At 59.6% G+C, this 24796-nt stretch overlaps 1 protein-coding gene across 16 annotated transcripts in view; it reads left to right on the top strand.

The window, feature by feature from the left end:
• LOC118157896 (actin-binding LIM protein 3) overlaps positions 1-24336 on the top strand; it is a 45634-nt gene extending 21298 nt beyond the window's left edge. Inside the window, exons 2-23 of one of the 16 annotated variants that reach the window (XM_035312419.1) lie at positions 6452-6592; positions 7679-7862; positions 8071-8183; positions 9845-9971; positions 10386-10479; positions 13840-13927; positions 14556-14614; positions 14942-15013; positions 15374-15529; positions 15888-15917; positions 16213-16342; positions 17128-17226; positions 18548-18598; positions 19925-20044; positions 20294-20358; positions 20628-20775; positions 21089-21118; positions 21594-21652; positions 22041-22101; positions 22320-22327; positions 22847-22927; positions 23198-24336. In XM_035312419.1, coding sequence (XP_035168310.1) covers positions 6452-6592; positions 7679-7862; positions 8071-8183; positions 9845-9971; positions 10386-10479; positions 13840-13927; positions 14556-14614; positions 14942-15013; positions 15374-15529; positions 15888-15917; positions 16213-16342; positions 17128-17226; positions 18548-18598; positions 19925-20044; positions 20294-20358; positions 20628-20775; positions 21089-21118; positions 21594-21652; positions 22041-22101; positions 22320-22327; positions 22847-22927; positions 23198-23311 — 2030 coding nt within the window. In that variant the 3' untranslated portion in view covers positions 23312-24336. Of the gene's footprint in view, positions 1-6451; positions 6593-7678; positions 7863-8070; positions 8184-9844; positions 9972-10385; positions 10480-13839; positions 13928-14555; positions 14615-14941; positions 15014-15373; positions 15530-15887; positions 15918-16212; positions 16343-17127; positions 17227-18547; positions 18599-19909; positions 20045-20293; positions 20359-20627; positions 20776-21088; positions 21119-21593; positions 21653-22040; positions 22102-22319; positions 22328-22846; positions 22928-23197 lie in introns of all 16 variants that reach the window. The other 15 variants (XM_035312420.1, XM_035312418.1, XM_035312416.1 and 12 more) reach the window with 15 other exon arrangements.
• Positions 24337-24796: the final 460 nt, after the last annotated feature.

The raw sequence follows: 24796 nt of genomic DNA, 5'->3' as shown, positions 1-24796 counted from the left end.
TCCTAGTGCTGCCAGTCACTGTGGAGCATCCTTGCTCAGGGATGAGGCAGAGGGGGCACCTCCCAGCCACCCCGGGGCAGGACCCTGTGCCACCCCACTGCTCCCCTGGGATCACCGTGCTGTCCCCTCCTGTTCAGTGCAGCTCCCAGCTGCAGGCTCACCATGGCTCCTGTCCTGCAGCCAAGCATTCCAGCCATTATTAATTAAAACACAATCTATCCTCTCTCTCTCTCTCCCCAAGCCACCAAGAACTGCTAAAATATTCTCAGGGATAATGGGGAGGGGAATTAAATAGTTACTGTGCAATTCAAGCTGTGCCTTTTGGAGATTTATTGCTGCTCCTGGAGCCCATGATTCCCTCTTGGGTACTATGTAGCCAGAGCCATGCTCAGCGGAAATCTCCTACCTGCCTGAGACAGTGCCATGCAAGGGGCTCAGGCAGCTGCAGTGTGGCCAGCCTGCTGCAGCTCCTGGGTGCCCAGAGCTGGGGGATCTCTTCTCTGTGAGCCACTGGAGGTGAACTTCTCATCTCTGCCCACATGCTGGCTGGGCCATATGGGGTGAGCATGATGCTTGTGTTAGGATGAGAAATAGCATGCTGCTGGTGGAGAGAAGCTCCTGCTTCAGGCTGCTGCAGAGAGCAGAGGGTCCTACTCACACCCGGTGTGGGGACACAGGCTGCTGGCAGGGCCGGGGGTTCTTCTGTGGTGTCTGCAAACTCATGAGCACCCAGAGTCCCCGCTGCAATTGCAGCTCAAGGAGCTCTTGTTGCCATGACGAGCTGTACAAGCATTAGCTGGGAAGAAAAGCCCCTGGCAGCGCTCGGTGGAGATGGGAGAAAGGCGGCCAGCATTGTGGCACACAGACCCTGTGCAAGCCACACACCACTGTGGGTCCTGGTGTGGATCCTTGAGGGGCTGGGAGTGCTATGCGTGCAGCAGGGTGCTGTGCTCATCCTTCTCCCACAGCTCCATGCAGCACAAGGACGTCTTTTCCTGGACAATGGCTTTGGCATCAGTGGTGCCCTGGGTATGCCTGTGTTGTGGTGACCTTCAGTGGTGGTGCTGTGCTGCCAGCACAGCCCCATTCCCTGCACTCCCGGGGTCATTTCGGGAGTGATAGGGCACACGGCTGTCCTCACCAGCCCCCAGCAGGCCAGGGAGGAGCTGCCAGGCTCAGAAAGCCACCGAGAACTTCACAAGGCTTCTCATCCCACACAGCCCATGTCCCTCGTGGCCATGGGGCTGTGCTGGGGCAGGTCCCAACCCTAGAGTGAGGAGGTGCATCCCGCAGAGCCCCAGCTCCAGCAGGCTCTCTGGGCTTCCCTGGCCCTGCCAGGGGAAACGTACATCCTGCAGGCAGGGGCAGCTGCCAGCAGCAGGGGGGGGACAATCACCGGCTTCCTCTGTGGTCGCACTTAGAGAATAATTTCCATGAACACAGCCAGGAATGAACTCAGCCACACATTCTCTATTCACTGCTCCCTTTTTTTTTTTTTTTTTTTTTTTTCCTATTTCCCTCTAACCTCTTTCATTTTCTCCATTCTGCTTCCCTCTTTCCCCTTCTCCTTTGGTTCCCCCAGTGACCTCCCTCCTCTCATTTCAGAGAGGTACCAATGTCCTGCTGCCAGCAGCCACCTGCCCTCACCTGCATCGTCCCCTGCTGCGCTGCTGTCCTGGCACCCATGTCCTGTTTTTGTCCTGTGTCCCACCGAAGGAGGTGACACAGGGTGGGAATGACAGCGGCAGGGGGACAGCATGAGGCAGGTGGGAGCAGTAATGGGTCGTGATCTGATTAGGGAAGCCTGGGGCAAGATGGGGAGCAGCAGCATGATGAGGGCTGTCACTGTAAGCCACAGATGGCTACGAGGGCAGAGGTGCATGGCCTCACTGGGTTCTCAATCCTGCCTGCTCCGTGATTCCCTAACAGGGAATCATCATTTTTTTGGGACCCCTCAGTGCTGCTCCCAGCTCAGTGGTGCCACCACAGCCCACTCCTGCAGCTCCGCATGAGGTGCCAGCAATTAATGCAGTGCAAACATTGGAAGCGGCAATGAAATGTGCAGCAGCCAGAGCAGCTCTAGGCTCACAGTGCCCCGCAGCAGATCCATGGCACCTGCACTCAGCCTTTGTCAGCAGCACCCAGCTTAAAAAACTAACATTAACCTTAGGTAAGGGATCATGGAATGCTTCTGGGTTTTACACAGGGGAAAGACTAGAATGAAAATATTTTAATGAAAGGTAGATACGCAATTTTCTCACTGCTCCAAATGATTTTTATGTGTGGAAGCATGACAGAGAGCAGTGGCCAGCAACCTGAGCACCAAGATGGCCACATGGCTGTCTCTGCAGTTCTTGGCTAAGCCACTGCTCGGAGCCCCCCAGTTATTTGGGGTACTTTGTCCCATCTTTCAGCTGGGCTACCTGTGCATGACATAGCTGGGCTGCACGCGGCTGTATTGTGCCCTTTACCAGGCTGTCTGCGGACACAGCCCCAATGCCTCCCCCACTGCTGCATCCTCAGCAGGGATGGGGCAGGAAGTGGCTGCAGGGCTGGGAGCAGTTCCCATGTGCCGAGGTCAGAGACACCCCAGGGGCACAGCAGCCATGACTCTCCCCACAGCACCGGCACCGGCTGGCCCCAGGTTTGCCCATCCCTTCCTCCCCATGGCCACAGCCAAGCTCCTCCTTGCCTTTGGCCTCCGCAGGACAAGCCCTCAGCCTTGTGGCTGATGAGAAAACCACATCCCACAGCTCTGGGGCTCCCACCCTTCCTCCCCGCCACCCTCGGGGCACAGCGGGGCTCCAGCATGAGGGGAAATCCTGCCCCTCGCCTCCCGTGGGGCTCCCACGCGCTGCTCTCCTGGTGCACCTGTGGGGCGAGCCCAGGGGCTCCTGTCTCCCCCCGACCCCTCAGCAGGGTCTCCTTTGTGCCCTCCCCACCCAAAATAACACAGCGTGTCCCAGTGCTTCACCCCGGCCCCTCCCTCAGCATCCAGCCCTTCCAGCAGAATTCCTTTCCGGCCACTCATTGCCCCCCTTCGGCCTTGACGCCTCCAGCCCAGTGCACTGACAGGGCCGGGCTTCCTCTTCCTGAGCCTCCCCAGCCCTTGCTGTGCTCCTAGCTTTTGCCCCGGCCTCTGCTTTGCCTCCCTGTGATGGCAGCATCCTGCCCGAGGGACACGGGGCTGCCCCGCTCCTGCCATCGCTGGGGACTGCCACCACCTGGTGTCACAGGGCAGGGACTTGAGGGTTGCTCACGGCCTGGAGCATCTCCTGGGCTGGTGGCGGCCCCACTCCCTGTACCCTTCCAGGGTACAAAGCTCCTTGGTGTATTTCTCGGTGCAGTTTTGGGTGCTGTTTGGGGGCACTGTCTCTCCCACCCAGATTTTGAGCTCCTGTGCTTGCGTACGGCTGCTACTGTGTGTCCCTGATCGGCGTAGGGCACCGATCCCTGACCGGAGGTGCCACTTTAATCCGGATCAGTAGGGGATCTGCTGTGTGCCCACGCGGCCCCACACCACTTCTCACTGTCCCGCTATCCTGGGGCTGTGCCCAGCGAGTGCCAGGGGGACCTGGAGGCAGCCCTGGGGGGATCCAGCCCTGGGCAGCCTTCTGCACCCCATCGGGGGCTGCAGATGTATTGATCACTGGGTGAAGCCCAATTAAAATCCTGCCCTGCGAGCACAACAGGAGCAAACCAGGGGCAGATTAAGGCATTCCTTGGGCAGCTCCCACCCCTTCGCCTGCCAAATCTCAGCCTGTGAGGCTACTAATGCTACTTACATTATTACTGGATTATTTGGGTGTAATGAGCTTTGCCCCGCTCAGCTGTCCCCCCATGCAGGGGTGCTGCGCTGTGTAATACTTCCTGTGTGGGGCCATGAGGCGGACAGCTGGCTGCTGGAAAACAAGCAGAGCCCCAGCAAAACAATGTGTTAATGTTCCCAGCAAAAATTCCATCGCAGCGCTGAGCCTAATCACAAACCAGGGGGCTCGGGGCTTAGCACTGAACAAAGCCAGCAGTGGCCTAAGCTGGGTCCTGACCCATCCCTGTGGATGCCAGTAGAGTGACTTCATGGGTGTCATCCCTGCCAGCACAGTGACAGCCACGGGCACCTCTCCCATCCCCAACTCCCTTCCCTCTTTTCCCATCAGACCCGCTAGCACAGGGGCTTGGCCATATGGACACACAGACACTTTCCCTAGAGATCAGAAGCCCCAAACATGTGATGTCAGTGCTTTTTTTGACACTGTTTTTTCCTCTTTATTATTATTAATGTTTATTTAAGTGCTGATGTAATTTGCAGCCTTTCAGCACCACTGCCCCCCACCTCCTGCTGTTCTGGCCAAGCTGCGTGCATTGCCGTGGCTGCGTCCCAGGGGTTGGCTCCTGCTTCACTTCCCGCCAGGGTGTGAGCACGGGGAACATGGGATGAAAAGTGCCAGCGCTGTGACTCTGTTCTGCTGGGCACCCCTCCAGCAGGGATGTCCCCTGACTGCAGGAGACCCAGCCCCGGGTGCTCCTGTTGGGACCAGCCCAGGGTTCCCCCGGCAGTGGCAGCATTTGTGGGCTCACAGCTGCTACAGGAGGTCCTGGATCCCTCTTCCCAGGGTTTTTGTCTCCCTTCAGGAGCATGGGTGGGGGCAGTGATGCTTTTATGGGTGCCTTTCATTCTGCTTGGGACCCCAAAGTGATCTGAAATCCTAGTGGCTCTCATGAGCTCATGCCATGGCTGGAGCCTGAGCTTTGCAGAGGGGCAGGGGGGTTCTCATAGAGCATCTCAGCTTTCCTTGCAGCTCTCAGCCTGGCTTACCAAGGCAGCAGAGGAGCAACAGCCTCCAGTCCTTGTCCCTTTGCAGCCCCAGGGCACAGAGCAGAGTCAGGGGGACCAGCATGTTGTCACCCTGCTGTGTCCCCATACGCGGTAGCAGCAAGCAGCCCCACTTGTCCTAGAGCATGTCCATGGGTGCTTGACCTGTGAGATGGGCTTTTACCGTGAGATGGTCTCTGATCTCACTTTGATTTTTCTTTCTTTGCTTTTTAGGCCAATAATGGGCTGTTTCTGTTCCCTGACACCTGATCTGCCCCTCACTGAATGCAGAGCCTCTCCGATGAGTGAGCTCCTCTGTCCCGTGCCCCGTCCTCCCTGCTCTGCAGGGTGCTGGTGTGCTGGCTTTCAGCCCGCCGTGTCTCCTGTTCCTGGGTACGCAGTTCAGCTCGGGATCAGAAAGTCTCCAGTCCTTTGAAATCCCTGCCCTTCAATGGCTGGGTTGCCCAAATTGCAAGGCCGTCTCTGAAACCTCGCAGCAAACAAAGCCTTGCTGCTCAGTCTGTGCCAGCCACAATTAGCATGGTGAGGGACAGCCTAGAGCTCCTGCGAGCAGCATGCAGGTGGAGCAGGAGAAGCAGGGGCTGTTCCTCACAGTGTTTGCGGTGCATGTCTGGGGTGTGCTGAGTCAACAGAAAGACCTCTGCTCCCCGCCGTTCCTCCCCTAGGGCAGGGGTGAGGCTGCAGCACATCCGTCCACCACACTGGTCTGCAGAGCTGCTGGAGGAGGGTCAAGGAGTGGGGTGAGCACCCGGATGACTTTCCCTGGAGCTCCGGTGTCCCCATGTGCCCGTCCTGCTGAGCACAGAGGCTGCACACGTCCCAGTGCCTCTGCGGAAGGAGCGGTGGGGCCGGGATGCTGCTGCTGGCCAAGGAGGTGAGATCTGCCCGGGCCGAGGCTCTCAGCTGCTGCCATCCTTAACAGTTCCTTGAAAAACGACTTCTCCATCAAGTTCCCAAACAAACAAGTGGAAGCTCCACAAGCTAACAGTTCCTTCCCATGCTGCTGCCAAATGAGCAGGTCAACAGCAAGCCAGGGCTGGTGGAGCCGAGCCAAGCAGGGTAGTCTGAGGGTGGCCAGTCCCTGCATGCTTCTTCTGCACCTACTTTGCAGACAGGAGAGCATTGGGGAGCTGTGCACAGCTTTGGGGGCTATGGCACAGGTGACGCAGTTGTTTAGGGACAGTGAGCAGGGCCAAGTGCTTGCACTGTGCTCCAGTGAGGGGCTGACTCTCGGGGTGCTGCTCTCCTTGCCCTGCACCCCCAGGCACCTGTATGTTTGAGGGGAGCCTCCTGGAGCATCCCCAGGAGAGGAACTGGACCCCTTCTGCATGTGCACCCTGAAAGGGACCTTCAAGAAGCAGCACTTGGGATGCAGGCCTGTGAGTCACATGTGGGTGGCTGCAGTTCTGTGGGGACAGGGAATCCCAAACCTGGGCAGGGATGTGCACCCAGGTCACGGCCAACAGGGACCAGCATGGTTTTGGCTGCTCTTTAGCTTCAGCATTGCCTAATGTCCGCCTGCAGCGGGGCTGTCGGTGCCGTGATGCCCAGCCAGTCTGCATCCCAAATGGTAACAGACCCCTTCTCTCTTGTTTTTCCCTCCCTCCTTTCTGCCAGCAGTTCCCTACCAGCAAAGCCCCTACACCCCCAGGAGTGGCTCCTCCGTCATCCAGTGCTACCGCTGCGGGGACACCTGCAAGGGCGAGGTGGTGCGCGTGCAGAACAACCACTTCCACATCCGCTGCTTCACCTGCCAAGGTAGGACAGGGCAGGGCGTGATGGCACCAGGCTGCCCGTGTCCCTGAAGGATGCCAGGCTGAGTACAGGGGTGCTGGAGACCTGGGTGCTGTCACTCCCTGGGAGCTGCACATGTGGCTGGGGGCTGCTGTATCCTTCAGTGACCGTCCTCAGTGTTGGTGTCTGCGAGGAGCAAAGGCTGCTCCCCCCCAACAAGGTGCTCGGGCAGCTGCTGGCTTCAAAGGGGACTGAGCCGGCTGGAGATCTTGGCAGAGCTTGCTGCCTGCTTTCCAAGTGAAAGGGAATAAATAACGAGAGGAAATCCTCCTGTCTCACCTTCCCTCTCAGCTCTTACCCATGCCACCTCAGGCTCGCTGCTGCCAGCTCCCATGACAGCCCCAAGGCTTGTCCCCACCACGTCCACAGGAACCAGGGCAGCCTGTGGGGATGCACTCTGAGCCCCACAGCCAGCCAGGCATGATCCTGCCTCGGGTTTTCTTGCCTTGGGTAAAGCAGGGAGCTGGGCTGTGCCAGCAGGTGCTCAGTTGGTCCCCCTGCTGCACCCCATCACCTTGCAGGAGAGGTGATGGGCATCATGCACAGGCCCCTGAAGCCCATGTCTGTGCTGTTCCTGAGGTGCCTTACAGGGTTGGATGCTCTCAAGGTCTCCCTGTAGGTGGAGAAGATGCAGGAGGGGAATGACACTGAGGACCAGGGCTTGTCATGTCTCTGTGCATCATTCTAGGCTGTGCACCACCCACAGCTCCTGCTGCTGGGAAGGAAGTAGGGGGCTGGATGCCTCCTCAGCGGGGCTATATGCCTCCCCAGCAGCCCCATCCTGCACCCTGCTGCAGCCCAACACTGACATCTTGTGGTGCTGGGGGAGGTCCTGGTGGGCCTGGTGGGCAGGGAAACCGAACCCTCTGAGATGCCTGCAGACACCTGCATCTTTCACATGCCCTGAGAGCCCTGCTGGGGCAGCAGCAGGGAAAGGATTCACCTTGGCCTGCCCAATGGGGCTGGGAAAACCCAGCAGGGTCCCAGGGCTGAGCCAGGGGGGTGCAGCCACCCCCTGCCTCCTGACAGGTGCGTGTCCTCCCCCTGCAGTGTGTGGCTGTGACCTGGCCCAGTCTGGCTTCTTCTTTAAGAATCAGGAGTACATCTGCACCCATGACTACCAGCAGCTCTATGGCACCCGCTGCGACAGCTGTGGGGACTTCATCACCGGAGAGGTCATCTCGGCGCTGGGCAGGACCTACCACCCCAAGTGCTTCGTCTGCAGCACCTGCAGGTGAGCCCCTGCTGGCACCAGGGGACAGAGAGAGTGCATTGGTGGGTGCACCTCAGCAGGCACCTGGTTTTCTTGGTGGAAATCCTTGGGAGGTTATGGGGTGGTCCAACCTGGAGAGCTGCCTCAGTGCCCAGCTCGCTGCCTGCCCTCACCTGCAGCTGGGGGCTGAGCACACGGCTCCCATGTCCCCCCTTCTCCTTGGCCACAGGAAGCCGTTCCCCATTGGAGACAAGGTCACGTTCAGCGGGAAGGACTGTGTCTGCCAAAACTGCTCCCACACACTCATCAGCACCAAACCCATCAAGATCCACGGACCCAGCCGTAAGTTACACAGGTGTTATGCGATGCCTGCAAGGAGAGACCACGGGAGCTCCTGCAGACCCTACTCCTTGGGGCTAGCAGGGCTGTTCATGCTCCCCCTGAAATCCTTTTTCTAAGCCCATCCCTTGGGTCCCCCCATGCTTACAGCTGTGCCTTTTGCCCCAGGCTGGTGCTGGGCAGAGCTGCCCGTGCCGGTGCTCGGGGAGGTGATGGGAAGGGTTTTGGGGCTGGCGTGCAGCCCTGCACGAGTGCTCACAGGTTTTGGAGGAGGAGCAGGGCAGTCCTGGTCTCCACCCAGGGCTGAGGGTCACCACTGGTTTCGGTCACTCCCTTGGCCTGTTTGTGACCTGGGTGGGTGCTGTCACCCCGTCCCTGTGCCAGAGGCTCAACCAGCTGCCCAAGGGCTGCCATTGCTCGCTGCCTCCACCAACTGAGGAACATTTCTCAGGCTCATTGCCTGTGCTGATGATCCCAACCTAAATCACAGCAAGAGCAATGTTTTGGGTGGGTTTGGCCAGGTGTCACCATGAGCTTGCCTGATCTGGGGATGTGGCTGGTTCTGTGAGCCTCAGCCTGATGACAGGGCTTCCGTGTCCTCATCGCCACCCTAAGCCAAGCAGCTGAGCTGCTTGGGGCATGCTGTGGCCAGCCCACAGCACCTGCTGCCTTCCATAGGGCAGCAGGAAGGGGAAGGGCAACCACAGGCTCTGCCTAATGCCGTCTTCCTTCCTTCCCATCCCCTTCCAGCTCCTCCCTGGTGTGCACAGCAAGGTTACCCGAGGGCACCACACTTTATCCAGTGTCAGCAGCCAAGCGCATGGTGCTGTCCTGGCTTCCCTCCTGCTGTGTTTCCCCTGGTGGCCCTAGCACTGCCACCCTGCAGGGGTGGCACTTGAGGCTGCTGGTGCCCTCAGTGGCAAGGACCTCCCCGGAGGAAGGATGCTGTGCCTCTCCCTGCAGCCCAGCACTGGGAGCAACTCAAGAACTAGGCGAGCAGCACTTGCGTGCGAGAAGAGCTGGATCCTGATTCATCCAAGCTGATGCAACTGCTTTTTTTTTGCTTTTGGCCAGGGCCTTGGATGGTCAAAAATCCCCCCAGCCTTGCTCAGTGGGCAAGGGCTGGGTGCAGAGCTGCTGGAGGCTGGGCTGAGTGGGAAGCCCTGCCTGCTTGTGTGGTGCTGCTGTGCCTCCACAGCACTGCAGGAAGGAGGACAGCAGGGAGGGGGTTAAGGAGAAACCCTGTCCAGCCATCGAACCTGCTGCACAGGGAAGAAGAGGATGAGGAGCCAAGGTCAGGGGTCCAAGGCCCATGTGCTTCCTGCTCCCAGCCTTGGCAGGAGCCAAGGGAAGCAACAAAGGAAGGGAGTCTCATAAACACTGCAGCAGGGCCGGATGTGGCTGCTGGAGAGCACAGCCCTTCCTCTGCTCCACTCGCTGCCAGGGGCTTCCCGCTGCCCCTGCCCCTCAGGGAGCCCCCAGGGACTGGTCACCAGGGAGCCCTGGCTCTGTGCCAAGCTGGTCCCAGCTCCAGCAGGTGGCTTTCCTCCTGGCTCCCTGTGGGAATGGGCAGGAGGGTGGCATCTTCCCATCAGTGGTAAAGAAAGAATTCCCACGGGGCAGCAGTATTTTCATGCGTCCCCCTTCTTCTCGCCCACCCCCAGACTGCGCAGGCTGCAAGGAGGAGATCAAGCAAGGTCAGTCCCTCCTGGCACTGGAGAAGCAGTGGCACGTCAGCTGCTTCAAGTGCCAAACATGTGGGATCATCCTCACCGGGGAGTACATCAGCAAGTAAGTGCCGCTGGCTGGGCTTGGCAGGGCCATCCCCCGCTGCTGGGGCTGCAGCTCTGGGAGACTGGGCACCTGGCCGTGGGGAGGGGGTGGTTTGGTGTCTGAGCTGCTCTCCAGGAGAGGCACCAAAGGCAAAACAGCATAAGGCAGTGCTGAGTTTGTCCTTGAATACACAGAGAGCAGGAGGTGGGGGAAGGCAGTAAGACAAATCTGGGCAGGAGGTGGATGGAGAAGCCAAGGGCTGGTGCCCAGAGTGCCCTCTCCAGCCAGGATTAGGCTCCACAGGCAGGCAGCAAACAAGTGCCCCATGGGCAGGAGGCTCCTGGGGTTTGGGTTGGTGGGATTTTGGCAGTGCTACAGGTGGTGCCCAGCCCAGCTTGCTTGCCTCACCCCGCTCTCCTCCCTGTCCTGAAGGGACGGAGTCCCGTACTGCGAGTCTGACTACCATGCCCAGTTCGGCATCAAATGCGAGACCTGTGACCGGTACATCAGCGGCAGGGTCCTAGAGGTGAGTCTCGGGGCCATGGCCACTTGTCCTGCCCTGTAATGGGGGCTGTGTGCATCCCACCCATCACCCTTGTCACAGCATCCCTCCCTCAGGGCCAAGGCTGTCCCTACAGCAGGGGTGTGGGCACGGTCCGAGGAGCACCTTGTCTGGAGGGTGGCAGTGGGAGGAGAAGGAGCCAGGGCTGGAGGAGGAGCAGCACCATGCTGCACACCGTTGGAGAGGTGGCTCAGGTTCCCGAGCCCCCTAAGCACCCCCAGTGGTGAGTTGGCTGTGCTGAGACGTGCCCAGAGCCCCAGCCTTGGGGACACCAGCCCTAACCAGCTGCCACCATGCCCAGCTCCAGAGCATTCCCAGCCTGCCGAGCGCATCCCGGCAAGCAGCCTGCCAGTTGCCTTGGAAACACATCCAGCACGGCCGTGTGGCGGACTGCAGTGCCCTTCCTGCAGGCAGCCTCCCCGTGCAACCCCCAGGGCTGCCACCAGAGCAGGGCCCCTGCCCTGGGACAGATCTGGGGGAGGTTTTGCTTTTGCTCAGCATCCTGGCCAGCAGGAGCTGCTCCAGCATGCAGGGATCCAATTGGTGCAGGTGGCCATGGTGCAGGTTTGGGGTGATTGTAGAACTGTAAGGTTGGGAGCAGCCAGGCGGGTGGAGGTTGTAGTTTTTTGGGGGAAAGGGAGGCCTTTTGGGGCTGGTCCTTCCTTCAGTCCTGCTCCTGGGGGTGGGGGTTCAGACATGCTTGCTTTCTGTTTCTATCCCCAACATCTGCAGTGGGAAGAAGGTGGGAGTATGATCTGGTCTGAGTGTAATCTAAAGGGTCAGGAGGTAGGAGGCAGGGAAAGATGTCAGAACAAAACACACTGTGGTTTTCAGACCTGCTGGTCCTGTTGTAGTGGCACAGAGAGGCAGCAATGCTGGAAGTCACTCCCGAGCCCTTTCCCTCTGTGCAGCAGGGTGGGAGGGAACTGCTCCCTGAGCAGCACTAGCACCAGGTTCTCTGCCACCCCAACCAGCAGCGACAGGAAGTAGTATCCCAAAATTAGAGGTACCATGGCTATGCAGCAAGCCAGGCACAGACTCTATGGGCTACAGCAGCAGCAGTTGTGTAGCCAGCAGCTGGAGGAGGGGGCTGGAGCCTGCTGGAGCTGCCCCAGGGCTCCTCCAGCCTGGTGCACCTACAAGCAGTGCTCACCCTCTGGTCCCTCCTGGTTGGGCTGGCCTGAGAGCACTACACCTGCCATGGGGCCTCTCCTGAAGCTGGAACCAGGACCCACCAGCACCTTCCTCCTCATCCTCCCCCAGGGAGCTGTCCCTGCCCGGGAAGGCTTTCTGCTGACTTGGTGCTTCACACTGGCTGCTGCGAGCATGAGCTCAGCCCTGCAGCAGCTGCTGCGGAGCAGCTGCCTGGCATAGGGCTGCATGCTTAGCAAACCTCCGAGATTAGCATGGTAAAGCCAGAGGCTCTGTCAGCTTGAACCTCAGCTCCCCTGGGGCAGTCCGGTCCCTGACAGTACCCGGCCAGGACTGGAGCATCCTCAGCCACCCACTGCATCCCATCCACCTGCCAGCAGTGCTGAGGGGCAGGAAGCAGGAACAGCACAGTGTGCAGGATGCTCTGCCCCTCTGGCACAGGGTTTAAGGGCAGATAAGAGGAGTAAGAGGGAGCTGGGACCCTAGGCTCTTGGCACCCTCCATCTCTGGGATGCTCACTGCACTGCTCTTAGGGTTTTCCTTGCCTGGTGCAGCCACATTTGCTTAGGATGAGCGTGCGATGTTCCTGCCCCTACATATGCGATGGGACAGATGGCCAGCTCTGCCTGTGCTGGGCCATGGAGAGACAGATGCTGTCTGGATCCCAGGAGACGCCCCGAGCAGCCACAACCTCACAGCAGCACCAGGGAGTGCTGTTTGTGCGCAGCATTCTGCCAGGCTGGAAGTAATGTGCCGTGGCACCAGGGTCCCTGCAGGCAGCAGTGAGGTGCCAGGCGAGGAGCCACCTTTTCACAGGCATTGTCACCAAGCTGAGAGCAGCATGGCTCTGGAGTCCTGGTGGCCATGCCGGGTGAGCACCCCACAGCCCAGGGAGCTGGCGCCGCTCCTGGCCCTGCTCAGCGTCTGCCTGAAACCAGAGCTTTAAATGTCTTCCGTGGCAGGGCACAGGATGGAAAGGGCACCTTTACATAATTGTAGGTCCTAACAAGTCTTCCCGTGCTATCTGCCAGCCTGGGGGCTTTCAAAGGGGCTGGAACTGCACGGTCAGGCGTGAATGATTAATGAGGCTGCGAGGGACTCCAAGTGGTAACAAATGGGTCCTGCCACCCGCAGCTTCTTCCAGCCTTTATGAGCTGTAATATTAAGCAGTATAAAGCAAGCAGGGCTTGCACACAGTTTTGGAGAGGAGCAGTGGGTGCTGGGGCCATGGGGTGTCTGTTTGCATGATGGGGAGCAGCTGGCCCCACGGCACTCCTGCACCCCATGTCTGCAGTGCTTCCCTCCCAGCCTGGTCCAACCCAAATCAGCAGCGCTTTTCCGATATAGGAAAAGGCATTTGTGTTATTTTTTCCCTTAGTGCCAGCACACTGAGCCACAGGGGGACACTAAGAGGGTCCGAGAGCACCGAGCTCACCTTGCTGCAGCATATCCCTTACCAGGGGCCCATGTCTGCAGCCACTGGGAAATGTGGGGCTGGGACTGCAAGCGTGCTAGTCCATGGTGTTTCAGGAGCTGGGATTTAGCTGGGTTCTTTTCAGTCTCTTTTCCACATGTTTATATCTGTCGCTGGTCAGCACTGCCACATGTGATGGTTGGTCATTTTTGGCATAGACCAGAGGGGAAAAGCCCCTGGCTGCCATCCACACCCTGTGGGGACCAGTTCCCTGATGATTTTGTGGGCAATCACCACTTTCCTGGTGGCTGCTCTCAGTAATCTTTACAGCAGATTTTCGTATTGATCCTCCCTATTTCCAACTGTTTCCAGCTCCATCATCACCATTCCCTCTGTCAGCCAGAGCCTCATCTTCCCTCTGCCACCCTAAATTATCCTCCACCCTCTCTTCGGTTACTGCAGGAGTAAAATGTCCTTTGGGGCTGTGCTCCACCTCCTCCTAGCCCCAAACTGGTTCCTGCCTCCCAGCTCAAGAGCCCAGAAAACGAGCCTATAACTGAAATGCTAGGAGTGGAGGCAAGCTACCAATTAAACTCCTGGAAGCAGAGGGAGCAGCCCAACTCTGGCTCAGCTTTGGGACCCCCCGGCTCTGCTAGCCTCTGGTTCTGAGCTCCCAGTCTGGCCCCAGACCTGTCAGCCTGGGGCTGTTTCTGGCTTCCACCACGTCCTGCCTTGCTCAGGGCCCTTTCCCCTTGCAGGCGGGAGGGAAGCACTACCACCCCACCTGCGCCAGGTGCGTGCGCTGCCACCAGATGTTCACAGAAGGCGAGGAGATGTACCTCACAGGTAGGAACCCCACTGTGCTGGCAAGGGACACTGCCTGGTCCAGGGGAGGTGGCCCAGGGCCCCATCCCATCCGCCCTGTCTGCCCATTGCCCAGGTTACATCAAGAGCAGCACCGCAGGGGTGAGGCTCTCACTCAGCATGGCCACTGGCTTGGTGTCAGAGCAGCTCATCCCTGCCTGCAGCCACCTTAGGGGCTGGTTCTTGTGCAGGGTTTGGTTCCTCTCCATAACCTGTGCTTGCCCATCATTCCAAATCACTGATTGCCACATGGGTGGTGAAGGGGCTATTGTGCACAGTGAGAGCCAGGGTGGGGGTCCCAGGAAAGCCCCCATTGTGGGCAGCAGGGACAGCGTGCTTGGGTGTCCCCCTGGGGCACAGCCACACCCAGAAGCTGTCCCTGCAGTGTGCAGGACTTGCACACCTCTAGCACCAGTGCAGCTTGTGCATCAGTGCACCTCTTGCTCAGTGCAGCTGGGGGGAGCACAGACATGTCCCCCTGGGGGACAGAGCACTCTGGGACAGTGTTGGAGATGGCATGGCTTGGGGCACACAGGGACAGGACAGGACAATCTCTAACTGGGGGTGCAGGCCGTGCACGGAGCTCAAACACTTTCCCTTTGCACTTCAGGCTCTGAAGTGTGGCACCCCATCTGCAAACAGGCGGCCCGAGCAGAGAAGAAGCTGAAGGTAGGTGGCAGGGCGAGGGGTCTCTCCCAGAGGTGGCATGTCCCAGGCGATGCCACCCTTGAGTCCTTGTCCCTGGTGCTGACGTGTCCCAGCCCAGAGTGGTTCCTGAGCCTGTGTGAGCCCTGTCCCCACTGTCAGGGGGACAGCGTTAGGCACAGCAGCCCCTCGCCGGCCCCACATCCCCTGATAGGGTCGTGGGTAGCAGGTGGGGGATGCCCCTGCAGGAAGGCTCAGCCCCAGCACGAGCACTACTCACTGCCTCCGCTGCCCTTCCTGGGCTGGGCACCGCCTGGGCTCTCACTTGCCCTTGCTCTTCTGCCCCCACAGCACAGAAGGACGTCAGAAACCTCCATCTCGCCCCCTGGGTCTAGCATCGGCTCCCCTAACAGAGTCATCTGTGTAAGTACATCTCTGCCCTCATCCCCATGGGGCAGCACTGTGACCGTGGATTTGGGGTGACTCAGGGAGGGGGAGACAGTTCCCAGCCCCATGTCTGTGGACAGCATGGATGAGTCATGTCCCCTTACCCCACTGACACAAAGTGGAGCACCCAGAAGGACGCTGTCCCACTGTCCCCTCATCCCAGCTCCTCTGCCCCATCCTCCTGCTGCCTCTTGGGTACCTCTGTTTGCCTCTCGCCTCTGCTGTGGTGGAGCTGGGGCTCTGCACTTGTCCCAGTTCTGCTCTGTGTGCTCCAGCCTCCCCTTCCCTCTTCTTCTCTCCCTTTCCATCTCTGTCTCTGTCTTTCCCTCTCCCTAGGCTAAAGTGGATAATGAGATCCTTAATTACAAAGACCTGGCAGCTCTTCCCAAGATTAAAGCCATCTATGAAGTGCAGCGTCCTGACCTCATTTCATATGAGCCCTATCACAGATACACGTCGGATGAGACGCTGGAGAGATACAGCTATGGGGAGGTACTGAGAGCCCAGATGTGCCAAGAGCCAGACCCCAGTCTGGGGACATGGTGTGGGGCTTCACCTGGTTCTCCAGGAGCCCTGCGGGGAGGCAGGACAAGGGGGGGTCCTGTCCCCAAGGGAGCAGAGGTCACCCTCAGTGAGGTGGAAGGGAATTCTCCATGGCAGCCATGAGCAGGAGGGCATGGTGTGGGTTCGCATCCCGCTGGGGCACAGGGACAGACCACCAGCAGTGCAACGAGTCTGTTCTCAGTGTGACATGGAGAAAATGAGCCGCTGTGTGGCCCTGTTATCACCACTTCTGTTACTCATGTGCTGTCTCTCTTTGTCTCGCCTCTCTGTCTCCCGCTGCCTCCAGTCCCTGGGGACCCTCTCCCCGTACTCGCAGGTAATGGCACTACGGGGTCTGACACAGCTGGGACACCGCTCGATGTCCCCTGCTGAGTGCTGGCCCAAGGTGGGGGGACAGGGGGAACCCATCCCTTAGGGCTGCTCCTGCCCAGCCTCTGGGCTCTACTGCCCATGTTTTGGTGGCAGGGGGGCAGAGCAGCCTGGGGACGTCCTGCAGCCCACACAGGACACACGTGCATGCCAGCATCCTCGGCCACAGGGTGCCTCCCTGCAATGGCCTGCCTCCCTCGCTCATCCCGTCATCTCTAACCCCTGCTTCTCTCCATCTCCAGGACATCTATGAGAGCTTTGACATGAGGCAGAGGCGAGCCTCCAGCCCTGGCTACATTGACTCGCCCACCTACAGCCGGCAGGGCATGTCCCCCACCATCCCGAGGTCCCCCCACCACTTCTACCGCTCAGGTGAGGATTTTGGCTTTGAGCCCAGGCTGGGCCATGCTCAGACCCCCACACAGAGCAGGGGTCAACCCCTGCTTCTCTCAGGGGACCTTGGTGGTCCACCCCTGTCAAGCAGGCTGGGACAAGGACTCAGGAGTGGTGGGGTCCCTTGGGGGCTGGCAGCAACCAGCTCCACTGTGTGCATCCTCCAGTTCTCCCCTCCAAGGAGAGTCCAAGGGGGCTCAGACCTGAGCCGGGGTTCATGGAGAACTGGCTGGGAGGATGGTGGTCCCCAAGATCCAGCAAAGCCTAAAGAAATAAGCTCCCTCTGCTTTCTTGGTAGCTGCAGAGAGCATGCACGGGGGTGCTTGTGCTGTAAGGGCTGCAAGGAAGGGCCCTGTGCATGCACGCGTGCACCCTGGAGAGTAGCAGGGTAGTAAGCAGAGTATGGTGTGCTTGGTCTCCTGGCCTTGGGAGCCAGGGAGAAGTGGACGGGAGAAGACGAGGCTGGTGTGTCCGGAAGTGCTGCCTCCCCACGCTTCCCCTGTGCCGCACCACCAAGGTCCTGACCTAACATCACCCACCGCAGGGCTCCCTCTGCATACCGCCTTCGTTTGGGGGTGCAGGAAATCCCCCCCCGCCCTGGCACACCTCACCCTGGTCCGCAGCCTGGCACACATCCCCATCCCCACCGCCATGTGGGCCGTGCCCCACTCATCTAACACCACTGCCTTTAACGCCCATTTTCTTCTGCCTCTCATTCTCTCTCTCTTGGTCACTTATGGCTGCTTCTGCTCGGCACCACATAGGCACAGAAAGCGGGCGCAGCTCCCCCTACTATAGCCAGTTAGATGTGAGGTCTTCTACTCCAACCTCATACCAAGCACCCAAGCATTTCCACATTCCAGGTAGGCTCTGGAGCCCCCCGGCCCCCTGGGGAAGCGCCGTGTCTGTTGCATGCCCACATGTGCCGTCCCCTGTGTGTCGCATGTGTAGCTCCGCCGCCTGCCTAGAGCCAGCTGGCAGCAGGATCTCTCCCCGGCAGAGGCCATCCATAAACAGGACCTGCAGCTCGAACTCTCCCCCCTCTCCATCACCACCCAGGTGTTCCAGAGCCTCCCAGAGTCTGCCTGACCCCCTCAATGTCCCTCTTGTCTCCCCTGCCCGACCTCCTTCCACCTGCACACCCTGCAGAGCCTGCCCCTCCTGCCTCCCCCAGGACCACGAGGCGGCGCGTGTCTGCCAGAGGCCTTTCCGCACCCCACCTTTACAGAAGACTATTTTATACTCCCCCTAGGGCCCGCCGCTCCCTCTCCCCAGACTCTTCTGGGCTTGCCAGCTGCCTGCTCCCCTTCTGCAGGGATTGCAGGGGGCCACCAGGTAAGGGCCACCACCCACTCCCAGCCACACAGAGCCCACGGGGGTGGGGGCAGAGGCGGGAGAGGAGGGAGGGAAGCAGGCAGAGCCACCCAGCTGTCCTCCTGCATGGGCAGGGGAGCCGGAGGAGAGCCCCAGCCCACCCTGCCCAGCTTCAGGCATCTCCCACTGCCCTGTCCCACCACCAGAGTGTGGGACCCCCGGCACACAGGTGACACCCCAAACCACAAGGACACCTGCAGGCTCCCCACCACTGTCCCTTGCTCCCACGCCATCCCCCCACCCATCCCCAGCAGGGCCCTGCCCTCCTGCAGGTCGGTGCTTTATGGATGGCCCCCTCCCTGCTCCGCCAGCTCAGCTGTCCAGCCCCTGGGCTCTTGGCACAAGGCTGCAGTTCGCTTTCCCTCCCAGCTGGCTCTTTTCTCTCTCTGCTGCGGAAAGAGGCTTTGGCTGACTTTGCTGTGCCCCCCAGGTAGCTCACAGGTGGTTCTCTCAGGCACTGGCAACCCCCTCATGCCATGAACCTGGTCCGGACAGAGCCGCGGTGCTTTGCTGCCGGCTGGCAGGGCTGGCGGTTCCGGCTGTGCCCCCTCCCGCAGTGCATGCTGACCTGAGGTGCTCGCTGCATGGCCCCATGCCCACCGCTGCCCGCCCCAGCCCCAGCTGAGCTCCTGGCCCCATTACAGAGCCAGCCTGGTTCCGTCCAGGCACCTGGAGCTGGAGGCAGCTGTGTGCTGGAAGCTGACGTGGGGCAGCATCTGGAGGGCTTCCATCCCATCCACTCTCCATAAGCTCGCACTGACCTCCCCATCTGTCCTTCTTCCCTTTTTTCTTCCCTTCCTTCTTCCCCAGCAGCCGGCGAGAGCAACATCTACCGGAAACCTCCCATCTACAAGCGACACGGTCAGTGTGCACGCTGCTTGCAGGGTCTGCTCACCAGCCTAGGTCTCTGTTAGGGGCATGGGGAGAGACATGGGTAGGAAAGGTGTTGGGGAGCTGCGCTGTGGGGACCAGTGTGCCTGCTTCCCCTCCAGAATCCCTTTAATTAGGTTTAGTGCAAGAAAAAGGCAGCTTTGGGATGTGCCCTTCATGGGAGGATGATAGCAGGGAGCCCAGGCTTGGGTGGTTATCAGGAGAGGGCAGGAGCAGGGCGCAGGTGAGAGCTGGGCAGGGGACAGGAAGAGCCCCGGGAGGGGGACTGAGGCCACAAGGGGTGGCAGAGGGGACGAGCATGACCCCAGGAGTCAGAGCAGCCTCAGGAAAGGGATGAAGATGGGGCTTTACAGCTTCACATGGAGCCCTTGGATAAAATCACAGCCCTTCCTGGATGGATACTGCAGGAAATGTGCCCAGGGGTGCTGGAGGGTGGGGAGGAGGCTTGGGGGAGCTGGTGCCCCAGCAGGGCTGGCTTGCACTTTCCCCACTTGCTTGCCAACTCGGCAAGGCAGCAGCAGCCCAAAGCAGTAACTGTGTCCTCTCTCTCTCTGCGGGCTCCCCTTCCCCACGTGCCCAACTCCCCGCTGGCTGCCTGTGCCCGCTGCTGTAAGTAGCTGCCCATTGTGGGCTCCCCTGTGCCTGCTTGGGTGGTGGGGTGGCTCTGCCTGCACCTTTCTGCCCGGTGCCTGGCTCCTGTGGGACAGCCACAAAGCTGTGCAAGCAGGAGAGGGTCCAGCGCAGTCTGTCCTTGGTGCCCCTTCCCCTGAAAGTGTCCTGGCCCCAGGGGTTGAGCCCTTTCCCCAGCCGGAGCTGCTGGGGCCACTCCTCTGCTGCTGCCACCAGCCCCGGCAGTAACCCCCCTGCTGCCTTCTCCCCAGCAGGACTGTGCCTGCCTCCATCCCTTCCTATGTGAGCCCCCCTTGGGTGCCTGGACACTTGTGGGTGCCATGACAGCCTGGGGACATGGGTGCTGGTGGTGCTGGGGCTTGCTGTGGTGCCATGGGCCTGGGGCTGTCAGCCCCCTGGGGACTTTCCAGCCAAACTGTGTTTGTGACCATCCCCACCATCTGCCACTGCATCCATGTCTCCAGGAGGTGTCAGTGGTCTGAAAATGGATTATTTCCAGCTCTGCTCTGGTCTGTCCCAAGCACAAAATGGCTGGTGGCCACCAGGGAGAGGGGAGGGAAGAAGATTTGTGTTTGTCCCAATGTGGATGTTTGCAGGTGCTGCAAGAGGGACTCAGTGTCCTCATTATAGCTCTCCATGCTCCTTTCACAGACGACATCCCCACAGCCACCAAAAGCAAAACGAGTGAAGACATTGCACAGTCGTCCAAGTACAGCCCTGCCTACTCCCCAGACCCCTACTACCACTCCGAGTCAGAGTACTGGTCCTTCCAAAGCTCCCCCAAAGGTAACGCCCCCCCCCACCCCAGTGCTGTGGGAAAGGGAAACCCAACCCCCCCCCCCTTAAATCAGGCACCCCCAAGGAGGGTATCTCCCCGGGCTGGACCTCAACCTGAAGATGGGTTTGAGCTGAGATACTTGCCAGAGTGACCCTAAAATCCGAGCAGCCCTTGGGACCTGGCTGTCCTCATGCAGCTGGGGACTGCCTCCCATCCCCACCTTCACCCATCTGACCCCCCTATGTGTCTCCTTGCAGCCCCCCGGGCCCGGAGGTTCTCATCAGGAGGTGAAGAGGATGGGTACGAGCGGGGCATGCACAAGGTGAGTGATGCCCCTTCCCGCTGCCTGGCAGGGGAGTGATGGGAGAGGTGGCTGCGAGCTCCACATCATCTCCTTGCTCCATGGTCTGGATGCTGCTGCCATCACTGTCCCTCGCCCTCTGCCATCTCTCCCCCCTCGGCCACCTGCAATATGGGGCTGAAGGATTGGGATGCACCCAGCACTTTGTCCCTGGGAGGTAACGTGCCAGCGGGCACGGGGGACTGCAGCAGGGATGGGAGTGGTGCAAGTGGCTTTCCCTGCGTGCCCAGATCCAGAGCGGCATCGGCAGGCTGATCCTGAGGGAGGAGATGAAGGCTCGCTCCAACTCTTACACAGACCCCTGGACACCCCCTCACAGCTCGGCCAGCAGCAGAGAAGCCCTGCACACGGCTGGCTACGAGGGTTCCCTCAATGGCTGTAAGGAAATCTGTCCGTCTGTTTGTCCATCCCACCCAGGGGGGAAGGACATGGGAGTGGGGGACCCTTGGAAATGACAAAGCACAACCATGGGGGGTGGTTCTGAGCTGTCATGGGCTTACTGTGTGCTGTTGGCACATCTGGGACCTCCTGGCACCTAGAGCTGCTGCTGGTGTGGATGCCCCTGCCTGCTTCATGCTCTCCTCCCTCATGGCACAGCTGCCCTCGTGGAGCTGGGGCTGTGAGCAGGACTGGGGGGGTGAGGGGGAGGGGTGGTTCTCACCCCCCTGACACAACTCTGCTCCCCTTGCAGCCCCCCGGATGCACTACCTGGCTGATAGCGGTGAGTGCATCCCTCGCCCCTCTGCACCTGCTCCTCCCCGGGGGCCAAAGGTTGGAGCTCAGGGGCTGGAGGAGGTGTCGGTACCTGGGGAGGCGTGGGGAGAGGAAGGAGCCCCCACTGGTTGTGCCAGGGCAGGGCTGGGAGAGCTGGGGGAAGAGAAACCAGGAGAGGAGGAGGTTTGGAAGGGAGCTGTTGGGATGAAGGAGGGAGAGCTGCTGCAGAAGAGGGTGCTCAGGAGGGGAGTTCCAGCATGGGGAAGCCAGGCTGGGGATGGAAAGGGGACAGAGCCAGGCAAGTCTGGAGCTGGGCAGTATTGGGAAGGCAAACCAGCTCTGAGCAACTAGCCTGGGGTCACAGGAGCATGTCTGTGCAGTAACTGAAGGGATGCATTGGAGAAGGGATGCATGGCATGGGTTTGGTGCTGTTCTGTGCCATGGGGCCAGCCCCTTTATGCCCCGTGGTGGTTTCCTTGCAGACCCCCTCATTTCTAAGTCGGCCTCCCTCCCTGCCTACAGGAGAAATGGGCTGCACAGGGTAAGTGCCTCCTGCTGCTCCCCCCTACACCCCACTGCCACCTCTGCTCTGTGCCAACCCCAAATAATCCTTAGTGGGACACTGCTGGAGAGGGAAGTCCAGCCCCAGTGGTAGATCTTATCCCCGTCCTGCAGGTCGCATTGCTTTGCTCCTTACCTTAGGGATTGGGAGACCTGGTGCTGCCTCCCCATGACCTGGGCTTGTCACTCCCTTGTCCATTCTCCTCCCCATGCCTCAGTTTCCCCACTGCCAGGCGCATGGAGTGGGTCCTGCTTTGGGCTAGGCAGGTGCCGTCCCCTCTCAGGATGTGGGAGGTGCTGTGCTGGAGGGGGTCACTCTGGAGGGGACCCTTCTCACCCCTCCCTCTCTCTGCACATCCCTCCTGCAGCCTCCCAGCGCGGAGCTTTTCCACTATGACAGCACCAACGCCGTCAACTGGGGGATGCGAGGTAAGGTGCTGCGGGCTGGGGATGGCAAAGGTTGGGGACCCCATGGGTATGGGGCACTGTGGGGCTGCCCAGCCCACTGTGGGCAGCTCCAGAAAATGGGGTCTGGGCTAGAGGGGGGAGATGGGGAGGAGGGAGGGTATCTCTGCAGCTCCAAGGGCGGATGCTCGCAGCAGAGGGGGGCTGGCTAATGTCTCTTTTGTCTTTTTCTGTCCCCACAGAGTACAAGGTACGATGGCTCTGCTCCAGGGAGTGATTGCAACCCAGAGGTGACACCCAGAGAAGTGCCCTTAAATCCTCAGACCCTGTTAGGGGGAAGTTTTGCCATCTCCTTGCAATGCCCTCCCTTCATTCCCCTTCACTCCCTACCCAACAGCTCCATCCTTGTACTACGTACCCATCCTTGTACTTTGTACCCATCCTGGCAGGGTCCCCAGCCCTTTGCTGAGCAGAAATGTCTCCCGGGTGAGGAACAGAGAGGGGTGGCCCTGCTGGTGCTCCCAGGCTCAGCTTGTCTCTGGGTCACTCCTAGCACTGCAGAGCGAACAGCAGACCTTCAGGTTGCCCTGCACAGCTACTGAGGTGGCCCAGGGTGGATTAGGGTCAGCCTGAAAGCAAATCCCCCCCTCTGCCCTGTCCTCCTCAGGCCCTGGGGGCAGCTGTGCCACCCAAGCCCTACTAAACGTGGTGTGGCCCCACTGCTGTGTTCTGGCCCCCGAGCTCTGCCATGCCCTCTGTCCCCCTGCAGATATACCCCTACGAGCTGCTTCTGGTGAAGACGAGGGGAAGGAACCAGCTGCCCAAAGATGTGGACAGGACTCGGTTAGAGGTGAGGCGAGCCTCTCCCACGGGGCACAGTCTCCTTGGGGTATCACAGAGGTACCTGGTTACATGCAGGGTGTCCCCATAGCCTGTCCTTGTGGACGAGCAAGGAGTATCTCCACGGTGCCCCAGCAGCACATAGGTGCTGCAGGACCCCATCACACCCTGCAAGACCCCCCATGTGGCTTCCTGCCCCCCTGCAGCCCCTGTGGGTGCTATCAGACCGGGGTGGGGGTCTTGCCCCCCCGCCCTGCCCCAGCAGCCCCTCTCTCCCCAGCGCCACCTCTCCCAGGAGGAGTTCTACCAGATCTTTGGCATGACCATCGCTGAGTTCGACCGCCTGGCCCTCTGGAAGAGGAACGAGCTGAAGAAGCAGGCCCGGCTGTTTTAAAAGCAGTGCACTATAAATATATACATACCTATAAATATATACATAGAAATATCTCTATATTGCAGCTCTGTATGATTCTCAGTACTGTACGTGGCAGAGGCGCCCTCTGCACCTCTGAGAGTGAATTGGAATCTCACAGATAATTTTATGCTCTTTGTCTCCTTTTCTTCTCGAACCTTGTTTCTGTATTGAGCCTTGGGTTTTGTCAGGGGCTAATTTCACGTGAGCCCCTTGGTGCCCATCGCTGCTGCCCCTCGTGGTGAGGGGCGATGCTCTGGGTACATCTGCAGGAAGCCAGGGTCCCACCAGGGGCAGCCACAAGGGCACCTTCAGCCTCACCATTTAGTCCCAGAAATAGAAATCCAGGACATGGGACGGGATGAGGAGGACCCCTGGGGAGCAGGGTGCACCCCCATGGGTCAAAGTGCAGTCCCGAGCCCCAGTGCTTCCCCTGCTGTTGCCTTGCCCTGCAACCCCTGTAGTGCTACGGAGCCAGTTTCTCCTCCCAAAGTGCTGCAATGACAGCTTCCAAGGCTGTCCCAAAACTAAACTCTTCTCAAATGAATAACCCAAGCTACCTACTGCCTTATGCAGCTTGTTGCTGCTCTTCGGGTTTGGCCAGGGCCAGGAGAGCAGGGAGCGGGCAAGCTGCAGGGGTTGGGGCTGCTGTGCTTCCCAGTGGTGGCTGGGGTATCAGCACCCATGGGTTTTTGTTTTTTCTTACCAGTAGGGTAATTTCCACACTAACATCTTTTCTGGTGTGGGTCCCCCTGCTCTGGGAGCTTTGCGCTGGTGGGGACAGGAGCAAGGAGGGTAAAATTGTGCTGGTAATTGCTCCTGTTGGCATTAGTGCAGCAGTAAGTGAACCAGTTGTATTTATGGTTTCACCCCCGTAAATTGCAGCTCCCTAAAGCAAGCTCGGCTGTCTGGGACTGTGAGAAACTTCATCTCCAACAGCACCTTCAGAGATAAAGCCTGGAGGAGCCAGTGCTTCTGTTAATTAATAATAATAATAATAATAATAATAATAATAATAACAACAATGAGAGGCTTTTCATTTTCAAAGCATGTTATGGGCACTAACTAACTGTTCCTCGCCACAGCTGCATGGCAAAGATGGGGAAACTGAGGCAGGGGCCACTGATTCCTCTTGGAGCCAAGAGAGCTCTCCTGCCCCATGCCCTCCAGGGCAGCAGGTAGCAGCAGGACCCTTGTGGGGTCCCATCACTGGGATGTGCCACGTCCATGCCCCAGGGAGCCCAAAAGCCAACCCTGGCAGCTAGCGGTGCCTGAGCCCATGCTGCTGTTTTGGCTGCTCCGCAAATACCAGCCACAAACCAGCCGGGTTTGGTTGCCTGTGGGTGCCCTGTGCCCTGACCACCACCCCAGAGGTGACAGGTTGGGGGGGGGGGGGGGGGGGAACTGTACTGGCGGAGCAAGAGCGTGTTGCAAGAGGTTCTCCCCTCATTGCAACACTGTCCCCGT

This window comes from Oxyura jamaicensis, assembly GCF_011077185.1.
Source record: "Oxyura jamaicensis isolate SHBP4307 breed ruddy duck chromosome 13 unlocalized genomic scaffold, BPBGC_Ojam_1.0 oxy13_random_OJ106581, whole genome shotgun sequence".
NCBI classification, from domain to species: Eukaryota; Metazoa; Chordata; class Aves; order Anseriformes; family Anatidae; genus Oxyura; species Oxyura jamaicensis.
This window is presented reverse-complemented; position numbering and strand designations above follow the sequence as displayed.